A 13,337-nucleotide genomic window follows, 5' to 3' on the forward strand; every position below is an offset into this window, starting at 1 on the left:
AGCTGGTCCAACAGCTCTGACCCCAGCAACCTGTCAGCAGCACTCTAGTCACACTCTGGCTTCCAGCAGACTTAGTTACAACCTGCAGGTGACCCCAATGCACTCCCAGTCCTGGATTTTGTGTTCTGTAACATCCAGGCCTCTCTTGGACAGTTCAGTATCAGAGGGTAGCCGTGTTAGTCTGGATCTGTAAAAGCAGCAAAGAATCCTGTGGCACCTTATAGACTAACAGACGTTTTGGAGCATGAGCTTTCGTGGGTATTCATGCTCCAAAACGTCTGTTAGTCTATAAGGTGCCACAGGACTCTGCTGCTTGGACAGTTCAGACATTATGGTTTATTGCTCCTGTAAGGAGTCAATATTCAACAATTTGTTAATTTAACTGAAGTTACCAAACAGCAGTGGATTGGTTTAGATTAAAAATAAAACTATTTTACTAGCAAAAGATAAGATTGTAAGTGAATTCAAGTATAAAATAAAATGAGAAATTGTTACAAGCAAATAAAAATGAAACCACATGTCCAGGACCGGCGCTAGGGGTTTTAGCGCCCTAGGTGCACGGCAATTTCGCCGCCACGCGCACTGGTCCCGCGGCTCCAGTTGTGGCTGCTGACAGTCGGCTGCTCCCGTGGCTCTGGTGGAGCTGCCACAGTTGTGCCTGCGGGAGGTCCACTGGAGCCGCGCGAGCAGCCGACCGCCCGCTCGCAGACATGACTGCGGCAGCTCCACCAGAGCCACCTGCAGCCCCCTCCAGCAAAACGCCACCCACCAATAATCCTGGCGCCCTAGGCGATTGCCTAGGCTGCCTAAATGGAAGCGTCGGCCCTGCACAAGTCTAAAACTTAAGCTAGCAAATTTTGGTAGAAGGCTTTGTTTTAAGGTGGCCTTTCTCACCCCTAGTCTTCCAGCAATAGGGGACTGACCCTTTTCTTGGTTAGGGTCTCCCAAAGGTGCTTGTGCTTTTGTCTTAGCTGAAAGATATAGCTTGGGCGTGTCTACCCCATTCTTTTATCTTTGAAGTGGATTCTTCTGAAGTCACTCTTCAAAGCAAAGGTCATTCCATCAGTAAAGAAGGAGACATCAAGTCTGGTGGTGAAAGAGGCTCCATGCTTTCTTCCCCTACTTGTGTTTGCTGAAATCCAAATCGTTCTGTTTCCTGCCATCTTCTCCCCATACTGTCTTGAAGACCGTGTTTACATCTTATATATAAACTGAGGTAAACTCACACTTCTTTACTTAGGATAGGCTTGTTTAACAACTTTTGCCTAGGCAGAGCTGGTTAGTTTTGGAACATGTGCTAATATCAGATGAGGAATTCACAACTTTACATATTATGTTGCTACATACATTTCACCATAAGTTGACCAGCGAGTTACTAATTTTCAAATGATACCTTACAAGGCATAGTTTGTACAAAGATTATTACAGTGTTGTGTAGGGTGTGAATGCAGGGATGCTTTCGATCAGTCTCCCCTAAAATAATCTGAGCCCTCAAAGATGGAGGGGGCACCATTTAAAGTTGATGAGAGGGAGTTGTGTGGATCTGCCCTCTATTTCTTCGTTTTCAAAGGTTTCAGTTTAGCCACGTTCTGCACAGGTATGAGGCAGGCATGGGCAGCCCTTACTCCCACATCAGTGGTGATCGCACCCCTCCTCCCCGACCCTGCTTTGTGTCTGTAGTAATCCCCCACCCAAGTACATATACCAATTTAAAAAAAACCATGCAACTCTCACTAAATATTAAACAGTAAGGCACTGATTCAAACAGAACCATTCAAGGATAAGGGACTTCCACCTTACTTCAGCTCTGAAGGCAGTGTTGCCACCAGCAGCAGTGCAAAAGAATGGCGAATTGAACAGCTGCCAAGGTGTAAGATGGATGCCCTGTCTCCCTCAACCCTCAAGAGTTATTCATAGCTGTGGGCACAATGTGCGCGGTAAGGGTGTCCCCCCTTCCCCCCCCCCAAAACAAACAAAACTTCTCATACACACTCAGAATACATTCAGTGCCATTTCCTCCCTCACCCAGTTAGAGAACCTCTGCTCTACCTTAAAACGGAACTTTTGGCAGTTAACATATAAGTATGCTCTGCTGTAAGAACACGTCACCTACCTCAAGAGCGGGTTCTCATAAGATCCACACAAGAAAGAGGTGCAAAACGTGTACTATCTCACAAAGTAAGACACAAAACACAACTCTAACCATGTGTATGTTTAGATTTTACACCTTTCCTTTAAATTACATGAAGTGGGTGAGTTGGTACTACCAAACTAAAAACAATGATTTTGTGATTTGTGTATTTGACTAAAGTGCACAGAACCTGGCCAGAATACAAAAAAAAAAAAAAAAATGGACATACAAACTGGCCTGCTTAGTCTGTGAAAGAATTGCAGTCAATTTTTACTGCATCCAAAGTAAGTTTCCCTCCACAAGAAAACATTGGCATCAGAAGAGAAGTTGTTGGAAAAATGGAGAAGGATTTGCATTCAAATTCATTGCTTTCTTCATTCGTGTCCGTAATGGGAGACAATATGTTTGAAGGCAAATAGTTCACAGTCATGTCTGTAAGAGGATTGGTAAGGTACTCGGAAACCGTTTGGATTTGCTCTGTTTCCTCCAGTACTACTTTTTTGTACAAGTAAGGCAGGTGACACTTGTAATTGTCTCCATCATCTGGTGTGCTGGGGGCCAAAGGTTTGTACTTAGAGTTCTTTTCAGTGGATTCCTGTTTCTCAAAGCTGTTTTCTATTGTTTGCCAACCATGACCTTTACTGTTTTTAATGTTGTTGAAGCTGGGTATGTCCTTGAAAGCCACTGGTTCCCTTTTTATGAAGACTTCCTCTACGTCTATAGTTTCAGGCTCTTCAAAACTGCTGAAGTAGCTTAGAAACTGATTGGAATCCAAGTTCAGCTCATTCTGATGGGTGAGGAAAAATATTCATTATTCAGACAGTATCTTCTACCCTGTCAAAATGCAAATAGCTTCTACACAACATCCTTTCTAATACTGCTAATCCTAAAAGTAAGTTTCTGCATTGTCCTTGTATCAGGCTATGTGATAATCTTAACAGGCCATAAGATTCACAAAGTAGTTTCCTGCAATCATTCCACTGACCATAAATTCACACTTTTTTTGTACAAAGAGATTATGGACATGTATGGCCAAAATCATTTTTAAAGTGAGCATGATAAGCTTAGTATAAAAATAATTTTGAAAGGTGACTTACCTCTACGGAGGAGTACTTTTTAGCCCATGTTGAGTTAGCTGGGTCTGGAATGGCTTTTCTGTACCACTGAGGTACAAGGACAGAAAGGAGTGAACGTAATCTACAAACAAATGGAACATGTTGGCATTAAAATCATGATTGCTAATTCCTGCAAACATAATGGCTTCAAACTATATTGTAAACATCCTCACGTTTAAATCTGACATATTCAACTGGGACACCACACAGTGCCAAGATACCAAATCATCAATGGTTTGCTCAGTGTAGACTGCTTTAGGCTGGACTATTAGAAATTCCAGCCTGCCAATATTTGGTAATTTGCAATTTACCATGTTGGAACTTGTATTAAAGCAATTTAGTTTAAGCTCAATCTGGATAAAACTGTTCTGATGTTGACTGCTAGGTTCTCAAACTCTTCGTTTTGTTAACATCTATGGCTGCTCTCTCAGCTGAGGGCACCTGCCAACCTACACTCAGATGGTTTGCAGACTCAGGGTCTTGCTATATTTATTGCTGCTCCTGGATTCCCCAGATGGCAACAGTGACAAGAAATCTCTTATTCAGTTTGCAACTGGCTGAGACCTGCACTTTTTCCTCTCTGAAGTGGACTGCACATCTGTTTGCCTCAAAACTTGAGTTTTGCAGAAACCTCTGCCTTGAGTTAACCTTGAAGAAGCTAGACTGGAATGCAGCTGCTTGACTTGTCTGGAGGGAAGATAAACAGAAGCACTCTTACACCTGTACTCTGCCCCAATTGCCAGTGACTTTCTAAACCCATGTATGACCACATTGAACACTGATGGAAGATGCATCTAGGCTTTCCATTAGATGGACTTTCAATCTAAACCATGTAAAGTGTATACCAGGGGTAGGCAACCTATGGCACGCATGCCGAAGGCAGCACGTGAGCTAATTTTCAGTGGCACTCACGCTGCCCGGGTCCTGGCCATCAGTCTGGGGGCTCTGCAATTTAATTTAATTTTAAATGAAGCATCTTAAACATTTTAAAAAACTTATTTACTTTACATACAATAATAGTTCCGTTATATATTACAGACTTATAGAAAGAGACCTTCTAAAATGTTAAAATGTATTACTGGCACGCAAACCTTAAATTAGAGTGAACAAATGAAGACTCGGCACATCACCTCCTGAAAGGTTGCAAACCCCTGGTGTATACTAACATTGCAGGATGTACACCTTTAAAAGCCAATAAACTCTCTTTCCATCCCTGCTCCTAGTGCTGGGATGTAAAAAAGGGTCTTCAAGCATGTTTTTCTTAGCCCCAGTGACTGCAGAATACCTGACAAGCCAAACTTTTACCTTCTACTGTACCAATAGTTTCTAGAGGCCCCAGTGAAAGACGGAGGGAGGGTGTGTGTGTGTGTCTGTCTCTCTCTCTCCACCCAAAAAAAGTCAATTTCTGCCCCCCAAAAGCTTAGAATCTAAATTTCTGGCAAGTTCTAGTAGGGATTGTAGTTCAACTCTACATTCTGAGCTGCTGTTTTTATATCCTATCCTAATTCTTCACAGCTGCAAACACTACTCTCGCTCTTGTGGCCAAGAGGGCAACGGACTGTTTCTGAGATACTGATTCTGCATCATAATTTACCACTAAGTGGACAAAACACTGCAAGTAGCTCGCACCTATAATGTATCACCGCTGTGATGCTGCTCTCTTAGAAGTATAGGAATTGCCATACTACATCAGACCAGTGGTCTGTCTAGTCTAGTATCCTGTCTCTGGCAGTGGCCCGCAACAGATGCTTCAACAGTAACTCCTGCAGTAAGCAGTAATGGAATGGTCTGTCTTCAGGAAGTTTCATTCTGACTCTGATAGTTACAGGTTTGCTTATGCTCAGAAGCATGAGGGTTACATCCCTTCCATAGCTCTTGTTTTCTTAAGAAATCCTTACTAACGTAACACTGGATATTTCTGTTAATCATATAAACTGAACTTTGCTAACCTGGAGGCCCAGATAGTGACACTTCTGATATAGCTCCCAAACTTTCTTGTCTCTGCTGTCAGCATTTTGTGGTGGTCATTGAGTCAACAAGCTCGTAGATAATCTACTTTGCCTTTTACCTTTAAGTATATCTTTAAAAAAAAATGGCCCCTTCCAAGTTTTTAAATGAATTAAATTTGGAAGGTAACTGGGATAGGAAAATCCTTGTGGCATCAAAACTGTTCTGTAGCAGCAGATAATTAGAGAGCTCTTCTGTTCTATGAACTATATTTTGTTCTGGTCTCTAGACGTCTATTACTTCCTTGTGGTGTGTTGCTTTATGAAGACAAATCCCTGCTCTTAAAAGTTTTCAGTCTAAGGGCTGGATTCTGTTCTCAGTGAAGTTAACAGGTGTCTTGTCATTCATTTCAATGGGAGGAGGATTAGGTCCTAAGAGTTAAACTTGAAGGAAAAAAAAAGTACAGTCAAACGCCACCATAACGCGCCCCGCCATAATGCGAAATTGCATATAACGCGATCGCAAGTTGGTTCCCCTTTAAGATACAGTATAATACAGTATGATACTGTACCAAAGGTCCCCAACGCCATGGCAGGGGAAAGAAGCTGCAGCCCCGCACCTGCTGGGGACAGAGAATTCCGAGGCTGCTGGTGCCGATGCTCTCTGTCCCCGGCAGGTGGGAGCCATGGCTTCTCTTGAAGCCGAAGGGAAGCCACGGCCCCGCACCTGCCAGGGACAGAGAGCACCGGCGCTCACAGCCAGAGTTCTCTGTTCCCGGCAGGTGAGGAACCGCAGCTCCTCTTGAAGCCAGAGGGAAGCCGCAGCCCCGCACCTGCCAGGGACAGAGAGCACCAGCACCCGCAGCCCCAGAGTTCTCCATCCCTGGCAGGCGGGGGGGGCTGCAGCTCCTCTCCCCTGCTGGGCACTAGGCACCGGGGCACTAGGTGCACCCTCAATGCACCGCTTTGGGGACCACCAGACTGATCTGAAACCCCGCTATACTGTGACCCCGCATTTAGCGTGATGGGATTTTTTGGACCCCAAAAGTCGCGTTATAGCAGGGTTTCAGCGTATATAGTGTGTGTGTTTGGTGTGCGCACACATTCTCGATTGGTGCATTTCTGAACCTGCATCTATTTACATGTACAAATACCTAACTTTGTGCTGTGGTTTTTTATTTAATATCATTTATGCAATTTTTTTTGGCATCTTGTAAATTACAGGTAAAATTTCAAAGACGTTTAGAACAAGTTGTAAAAAGACATTATCATACATTTTAAAGAGAAAACTACTTTATTTCTGGAGTTATGATAAAAATAATTCACTTACGCTTTTTGAACAGATTGCACAAAGCAAATGCAGGCTGAAATACCGAAGAAGATGCAAGCAGCCGAAACAACAATCCATTCAGAGGAACCTGTAAATCCAGCAAACCCATGTTGATAAACAGCAAAAATCAGGTTTTAAATATGCTAACTCAACTGTGTGGATGGTTGAACTATGATAGTCCTGGGATATGCTCTCTTGCTCATAAACAAAAAAGAACTGAGTACATTTAAGAACTGGAATTTGGCACTGCTGAAATGCTTAAAAAAAAAGAGTACTTTGTAACATGGGGCTCTTCATTTGGCAATTTTACGCAAGACTGATTGTCTAATATATGCAGCCCTTTAATCTTTGTCTTGGGCCACTGCACTTAACATCCACATATGCAGCAAATAAACAGAGTCAGACTATGCTAGTGAACACTAAGCTAGGCACAAAAGCTTTAAACAGTAAATACACTATGTTGTATATGTGAAACACTCAATTAGGGCTGGTCAGGAATTTTTTTGACAGAAAATTCAATTTCTGCACAATCAAAATTCATTAGGGGAATGTTGATTTTGCTGAAGTTTTTAAATTTTTTGTTAGGGAAACTAAATCGAACTATTTTGGTTTAGATTAACCCAAATTTGAATACTTCAGTTTTGTCAAACTGAATCACAATATTTCATTTGGGGTCAGTTCAACATGAATCTGTGGCTGCTGCAGCTGCCACAGTGCCTCATGGGAACTGTACTTGGGATGCCTCAAGCCCTCATTCTCTACAGGCCAGGCTCCCTACTTGGACATCTCTCCAATGATGCACCATGGTCTCTTCTCTGAACTGCTGTGGTGCATGATGGGAATCACATAACCATTGTACATTGTAGAAGAGCTGATAAACCAAAATGAAATTTTTGGTATTTACTCATCAAAATTTTTCTGAACTTTCTAGTATATGTGTACAATTTTTTTGTTTAACTTTCTGTCCCAATTTGGGATGAAAACAAATGTCAAACTATGGGAATTTCCCATGTGTTTGAAAGTCTGATTCTACCAGCTCTAGTCAAAATGTAGAAAGGGGTCTGACTTTGTAACTGGTATTACAGGCATAATTGTGTGGAATACACACACAAAGGGGGAAACTTCTGCATACACAAAACCTCTGAAATAGCTGAGAATTACAGGAATTCAGAAATAATACTATTTTATTTATTTCCTTGAGAATTTTGCCATTCACTTCAATGTGAGCATAATCAGGCCCTACTTTAACCCTAGCTTAAATATGTAAGTAATAATTTGAGGCCAATGGGACTGTTCACATTGAAGCCTGTGCCAAAACTCTTATAACCTTCAGTGAGGTGTAACACTGCTTGCCTTACTTAGGTGAACAGTCCCACTGGATTCAAATTACTACTTGCATATCCTATTTGTCTCTACAGGTCTTTTGGGGGAAGGTGGGCAATTGGAAGAGGAAAAAAAAACACATGCACAATTTTATAATCAGCTGAAAATATCCAATTATTTCCTCTGTAAGGATTAACAGGAGTAGGTACAATCCAAATCTGTGTGAAAGGGCTGGGGCAAGGGATAGGCTTAGGTGTCTTTCTGCTGGCTCCTCACACAAAGGTCTTAAGATGAAGCTATTCATTACTTTCTAGGTAAACCAGTTCTTCGTTCCCCATAGGGCTTTCTCCAGCCATGGTTGAAGCTGTCATCCACAAAACGTAGTTCACACCATGCTGCAGGTTTTTGATTAAAAATGAATTTCTGGAAGTCTCTTTATGGATGACTGAAAAGAGGAAAAACAAAGAAATCAACAAAGAATCCGGTGTTTTTATTTCTTGTTTAATTCTAAAGAACTGAACCCTCAGTTCTCCATCTCACTTCTTTCTCCCTCCCTTTCCTTGTTCTCGGAGTCTTGTCTTCACTGCTTTCGCCTACTCTTGGCTACCCATCTTTGTTTTTCTTCATAACCTATTCTCTGAACAGGCTTCTCCTTCACCAAGTGTCCTGCTTTCTCCTCTAAAGCTCTGTGCAGCTTCTTTCATGAAGCTTTTCCAACCCAGACCTCTGTCCCCTTTGCCCTTTTGAATCTGAGCCATTGTCTGAATTAGATCATATGCTGCTCAGGATAGGGACTATGATTGCCATGTTTGCTAAGCACTATGTCTGCTTAAAGGACTTTGTAAATAACCATGTCCTGTACATAAAGAATTTAACAGTACCATTTTCTGCCCTATTCTAACTGGTGTGATTGCTAAATTGTAAAGGAGCACTAAGCACAGATTAGTAGTGTTCACAGTTGAGCAGCTACTTTTACTTTCTATGGGCTGCTCCTGCAATGAGCTCCAAGAAGGATGGACTCAAATAGCAGCAGGGCTAAAGCAGCTTCAAGTCCTGGCAGCACTCAGTTTGTCCCCCCAGCGTATTTTTAGTAAAAGTCAAGGACAGGTTGCAGGCTTCCATGAATTTTTGTTTATTGCCTGTGACCTGTCTGTGACTTTTCCTAAAAATCACCTTGATCGATCAGTCCTTTAGCCCTTGTATAGATTGCGCCGATCACAACACATCTTCCATTCTTCTCATATCCTGGCCTCCCTTCTCCATGTACAGCAGTATCTTTTCACAATAAAATTTTCCCATCTCTCTGGAGGTCGGCCGAGTGGTTGTTTCAGTTCCCATGGGTACCACGTGGCGACAGCTGCAGTCCATTGATTGTCAGTGAGCCTCGCTATATGCCAGGCCCTTCGCATTTTACTATGCTTGTTCTCAATGACATCTTGCACTCCACTCTGTTGTCTGATCACTTCTTTGGGGACTTGGTCACAGATTGAAATTCCCAGAATTCTTCTTTCCATCGCCCTCTCCATGACAGACAGTTGCTGCTCCTCTGACTTCATCAGTGCCCATGTTTTGCTGCCGTACAATATTGCTGGCAGTACTGTTGAGTTGAAGAGGCTGGCATGTATTCCCTTGTTGATCTTTCCTTGGAGGACATCCTTGATAGAACTGAATGCGCACCAATCTGCTTTCTTTCTTCGCAAGAGTTCACCTTCCTGATGGTGGCACATGTTAATTTCTTGGCCCAAATAGACATATTGCTCAGCTTCTATTTGTTCTCCCTTGATTTGTTATATGGCCTTTTGGCATGGTATCAGACCACATAAATTTCGTTTTGGAGCAGTTAATTTTCAGTCCAACTTGGCTGCTTTTTGTGTTGAGTTCTCACAGCATTTTCTGTAGTTTGATAGTATTTTCGGCCATCAACCCTTACTAAAAAATACTGAGACAAAATCTTAGCCTTACCAATGATTCATTACGGGTTTTTCTGAATGTAAAAAATCCCTGTCAGTAGCTCCAAATGGATCAGAAGCCTCCAGATCACAAGCTGATCTGTTCATAGGATTAGGAGCTAGTTAATAGTTGCTCACTGAACAGATCCCTAGTGAGTGTCATTTTTAAGCTTTATTTTATTAAACGTGATTAAAATCCCTTATGGTAGCAAAACTATTCCTCAAATTGTGAACTTGGATGTAAATCAGTGCAGATGTTGGCATGCTTTCTTCTAGACAATAGCTATCTCGTACTGGGCCGTTACAGTAGTACATGAACACCTCACACTCTTGTAATGTATTTATTCTTACAACATCTGGTGAGGAGGGGAGTACTACTGGCTTTTTTTTTTTAACAGGGTGTTGAGGCACAGAGAGGCTAAATGACTTGCTCAAGGTCATACAGGAATTCTGTCAGAGCAGGCAACTGAACCTACGTGTCTCCAGTCCTAAGCTAGTGCCCCAACCACTGTCCTCCCTCTCTCTGTTAGCTATTTGTGTAGAAATAAACTGCATTTACATAAGGATGAAAAAACTTGATAAAGCACAGAGGACAAAATTAAAAACTAAACTTGCTCCTATAAAATTACTTTAAAGGTGAATATGAGTGTGCTTTTTCTGTTGTTGCTTCTTTCCAATATTTTTTTTAAAAAGGCCTGAATACATTTTCTCAGGAGGCTGTTGGGAGTGAGGGGAGGGGGGTTGGCCTTTGTTTTTTAAGTGTGGAAGTGGTTTTTACTTTTTTTCCCCCTCTTTTTTAGAAACAATAACTCTTCCCTCTGGCTGTTGGCAGAATTCTTGGATGCCTCAGAAATGTGAACTGGGAGGGTTTTCATTCCATAATGGAGGAGTCAGCAGGCCAAATCCTTATCCAAGAAGTTTTCTCCAATTATTTAGTTAAAAGGGGTGTTGTTAAAAAAGAAAAAAAAACATAGTTTTAAGCAGTGACTATAAACTGTTTCCTCTCTCAGGCTCCAATTCTGCAAACATATTCTTAATTTTACTGCTATGTGCTGTCCTATTTATTACTGTGAGTAGTTCCACTGAAATCAAGTTAAACACATGCATAAGCAACATCAAGGTCTCAATTAGGTTTCACTTCTGTGGTATGTCTGATGCCATAAACTTACTACTTCTCTGGTCACACAAAATACCTGGGTAGATAAGACCTGAATTTCAGTTAAAGGAAGTCAAAAGAAACATGCCTTGTAGGCCATCTTCATAGATACTTAATGAGCAGAACACCCACCCCAGCATCATGGAGAAACTAGTCTGAGATTTGTGGCCTTCCCACAGTGATTAATTGACCTAAACTTACGCACAGGTGCTGTCAATAAGGAACTTGAGAGCAGAGAAAAAAGTGAAATTTAGGGTTTGTTTGGTTACAGTGTAGAAGGTGAGTCTATATATGAGCTGTAGAAGAAAATAGAATCCATAATAAAAAGCATCTATGTAAAGACAAAGATGTTTAATTGGGCAGGAGACACTTGAGAGAGATATTGTTATAAAAGAGTAAAGGACCTTTCAGTTCAAGTGATGCAAGGAGGAGTAAGGAGAACAGAGCATGTGTGGTTGCAACAGAGGTAAGTTTTTTTTTATTAGTCTTGAGAACCTAAAAAGTATACAGAAGAATTAACACTATTGTTGGTGTAGTAAGATTTATATTATCCTGCAATACAATGATAACTAGATACTGCCTGAAGATTGGATTTTTTTTATTCTCGGGTATTACTGGTTAGTGATGAAAGATCACCCTTGCCTCAAAATATGTTTGTGAAGTGATGTTTTGAAAGGCATGTTTGTGTTTTAAGAACTCTGTTGTTGCAGTGCCAGGATACAATTGAGAAAGGAATGTATATGGGTTTGTTTGTTCTGGGAGGGGGTGGTGGATATAGGAATTACAGTGTTCATGGGATAATAGATGACTTGCACAATAAGAAAGTGGTGTGTGTGTATATGTATGTACTGATTAAAAACTTCATTGGTATGTGTATATCCTGAATGACTTCTGAGTAAATCTGTTCCCTTATCCAATCTATAACTAAAAGGGACTACATAAATGACTTAAGTAGATAATTCAAGGGTAGCAGTGTGCACAGATATCAAATTGCATTAGTTTATTCTATTTTTGTCTTGCTAATACAAGTGACATACTTTTAAAAACTGACTCTCCAGTCCCTTCTGCAGATACTCTTAGTAGAGAGAGGCCCAAACCAAAACCTGGAATTGGTTGGCTCCAAACTCTGGGGAAGTTCAGCTCTGCAGCCAAGTCTTGTGGCTTTTGGGCTCGTGTGTATCTTTCTAAATGCGTTTTTTCCTCTTACCTAGAACAGTGGAGTTCATATTTTCAACATCCTGTACAAGAACAGGGTTTATGTTCTGCTTATTTTTTGCCAGATACCTACCATAAACTTTAGGGCCTTCCTCTGAGTTTTTCTTCTGCAAGTATATATTGTAGCAAATGATACAGCCCATTTGCTGGTGGCCTGGGATTTCTTCCCATGAAACCCAAACACCATCTCCTTTTACTGCTGTATAAACCTGGGGGCCAGCTGATGGTGCTGCAAAACACAAGATTTTCTTTTTAAGGACAAATGTTCAGGCTAGTTTAAACAAAATGTCTCAAACTGAATAGCCAGAGCTTGCCTTCCTGTTTCGAGTATCCTCTAGCTGAAGCCACTCGTCCAGCTCTGTTCCTATAAAGTGCAAATACGTTGATGTCGTAGCACTCATTATGCTTTATGCTCTCTGAAACGAGAGATCAGACATGTGGTCAACTGAAATATTATTAACCCAATTACCTAACCATTTAAAGTGGAGACTAGGCTTCAATTTTATTGCATATATTCTTCAAATTGCACAAGAGGCTCTTCATGTTCTCCTCTCTGGCAGCTGTGCATCATCTCTCTGTTTGTGTAAATAGCTTTAATGTTTGTGAAAAATGTCAAGCTAACAGTCCTGAAGACTGAAGTCTTTTATACAGCCATCGAGTGGGTATAGCACGGGCCACCACAGTGGGAGAAAAGTCAAAAGCCTGAGGAAAATCTCTTCAGCCATTTTTGAGTAATGGGAAGGCAGAGGAGGAAACAAGCTGTTACACAGTTCACAGTTTTAATATATATGATTGGTGGCTGCTATAGCAAAGCCAGACTGGAAGCAGTGCCAGTGATGGCCTTCTATCCCACATTCATAACCATGGAATATGAGCACCTCCCCACTAGAAGGGTCTCTGGGGGTTGTGAGATGCTGCTAGTAACTCACTCTCCTGGAGAGTACAAGATAGCAGCATGAGCTTACTGGTTGTTTTCTGGTCTACTCCAGAGACAGCAGGGTCCTTACTCCTGAAAGGCCTAATAAACCAACAAGGTACAGTGCCGGTACAGTATATTGGAAAGACTATTTATAGCAGTAATGAGCAAAGTACTACTGCCTAGATAGTCCTTCAGCATACTTTGAACTGATTCTAAGTTCCCCTGTTTATCCGTTTCAGTGTTCAGACTTTGT

General features: G+C 41.5%; 1 protein-coding gene across 1 annotated transcript in view; it reads right to left on the reverse strand.

Moving 5' to 3' along the window:
• Window positions 1–2,233: 2,233 nt before the first annotated feature.
• The window catches only part of IL12RB2 (interleukin 12 receptor subunit beta 2), a 28,030-nt gene continuing 16,926 nt past the window's right edge, over window positions 2,234–13,337 (reverse strand). Inside the window, exons 10-15 of the mRNA XM_050963539.1 lie at window positions 12,480–12,581; window positions 12,239–12,394; window positions 8,153–8,290; window positions 6,523–6,610; window positions 3,229–3,328; window positions 2,234–2,918 (exon numbers count right to left, since the gene is read on the reverse strand). Of these exons, the coding sequence (XP_050819496.1) occupies window positions 2,373–2,918; window positions 3,229–3,328; window positions 6,523–6,610; window positions 8,153–8,290; window positions 12,239–12,394; window positions 12,480–12,581 (1,130 nt within the window). The 3' untranslated portion in view covers window positions 2,234–2,372. The remainder of the gene's footprint in view (window positions 2,919–3,228; window positions 3,329–6,522; window positions 6,611–8,152; window positions 8,291–12,238; window positions 12,395–12,479; window positions 12,582–13,337) is intronic.

This window comes from Gopherus flavomarginatus, chromosome 7 (assembly GCF_025201925.1).
Source record: "Gopherus flavomarginatus isolate rGopFla2 chromosome 7, rGopFla2.mat.asm, whole genome shotgun sequence".
Taxonomy (NCBI): domain Eukaryota; kingdom Metazoa; phylum Chordata; order Testudines; family Testudinidae; genus Gopherus; species Gopherus flavomarginatus.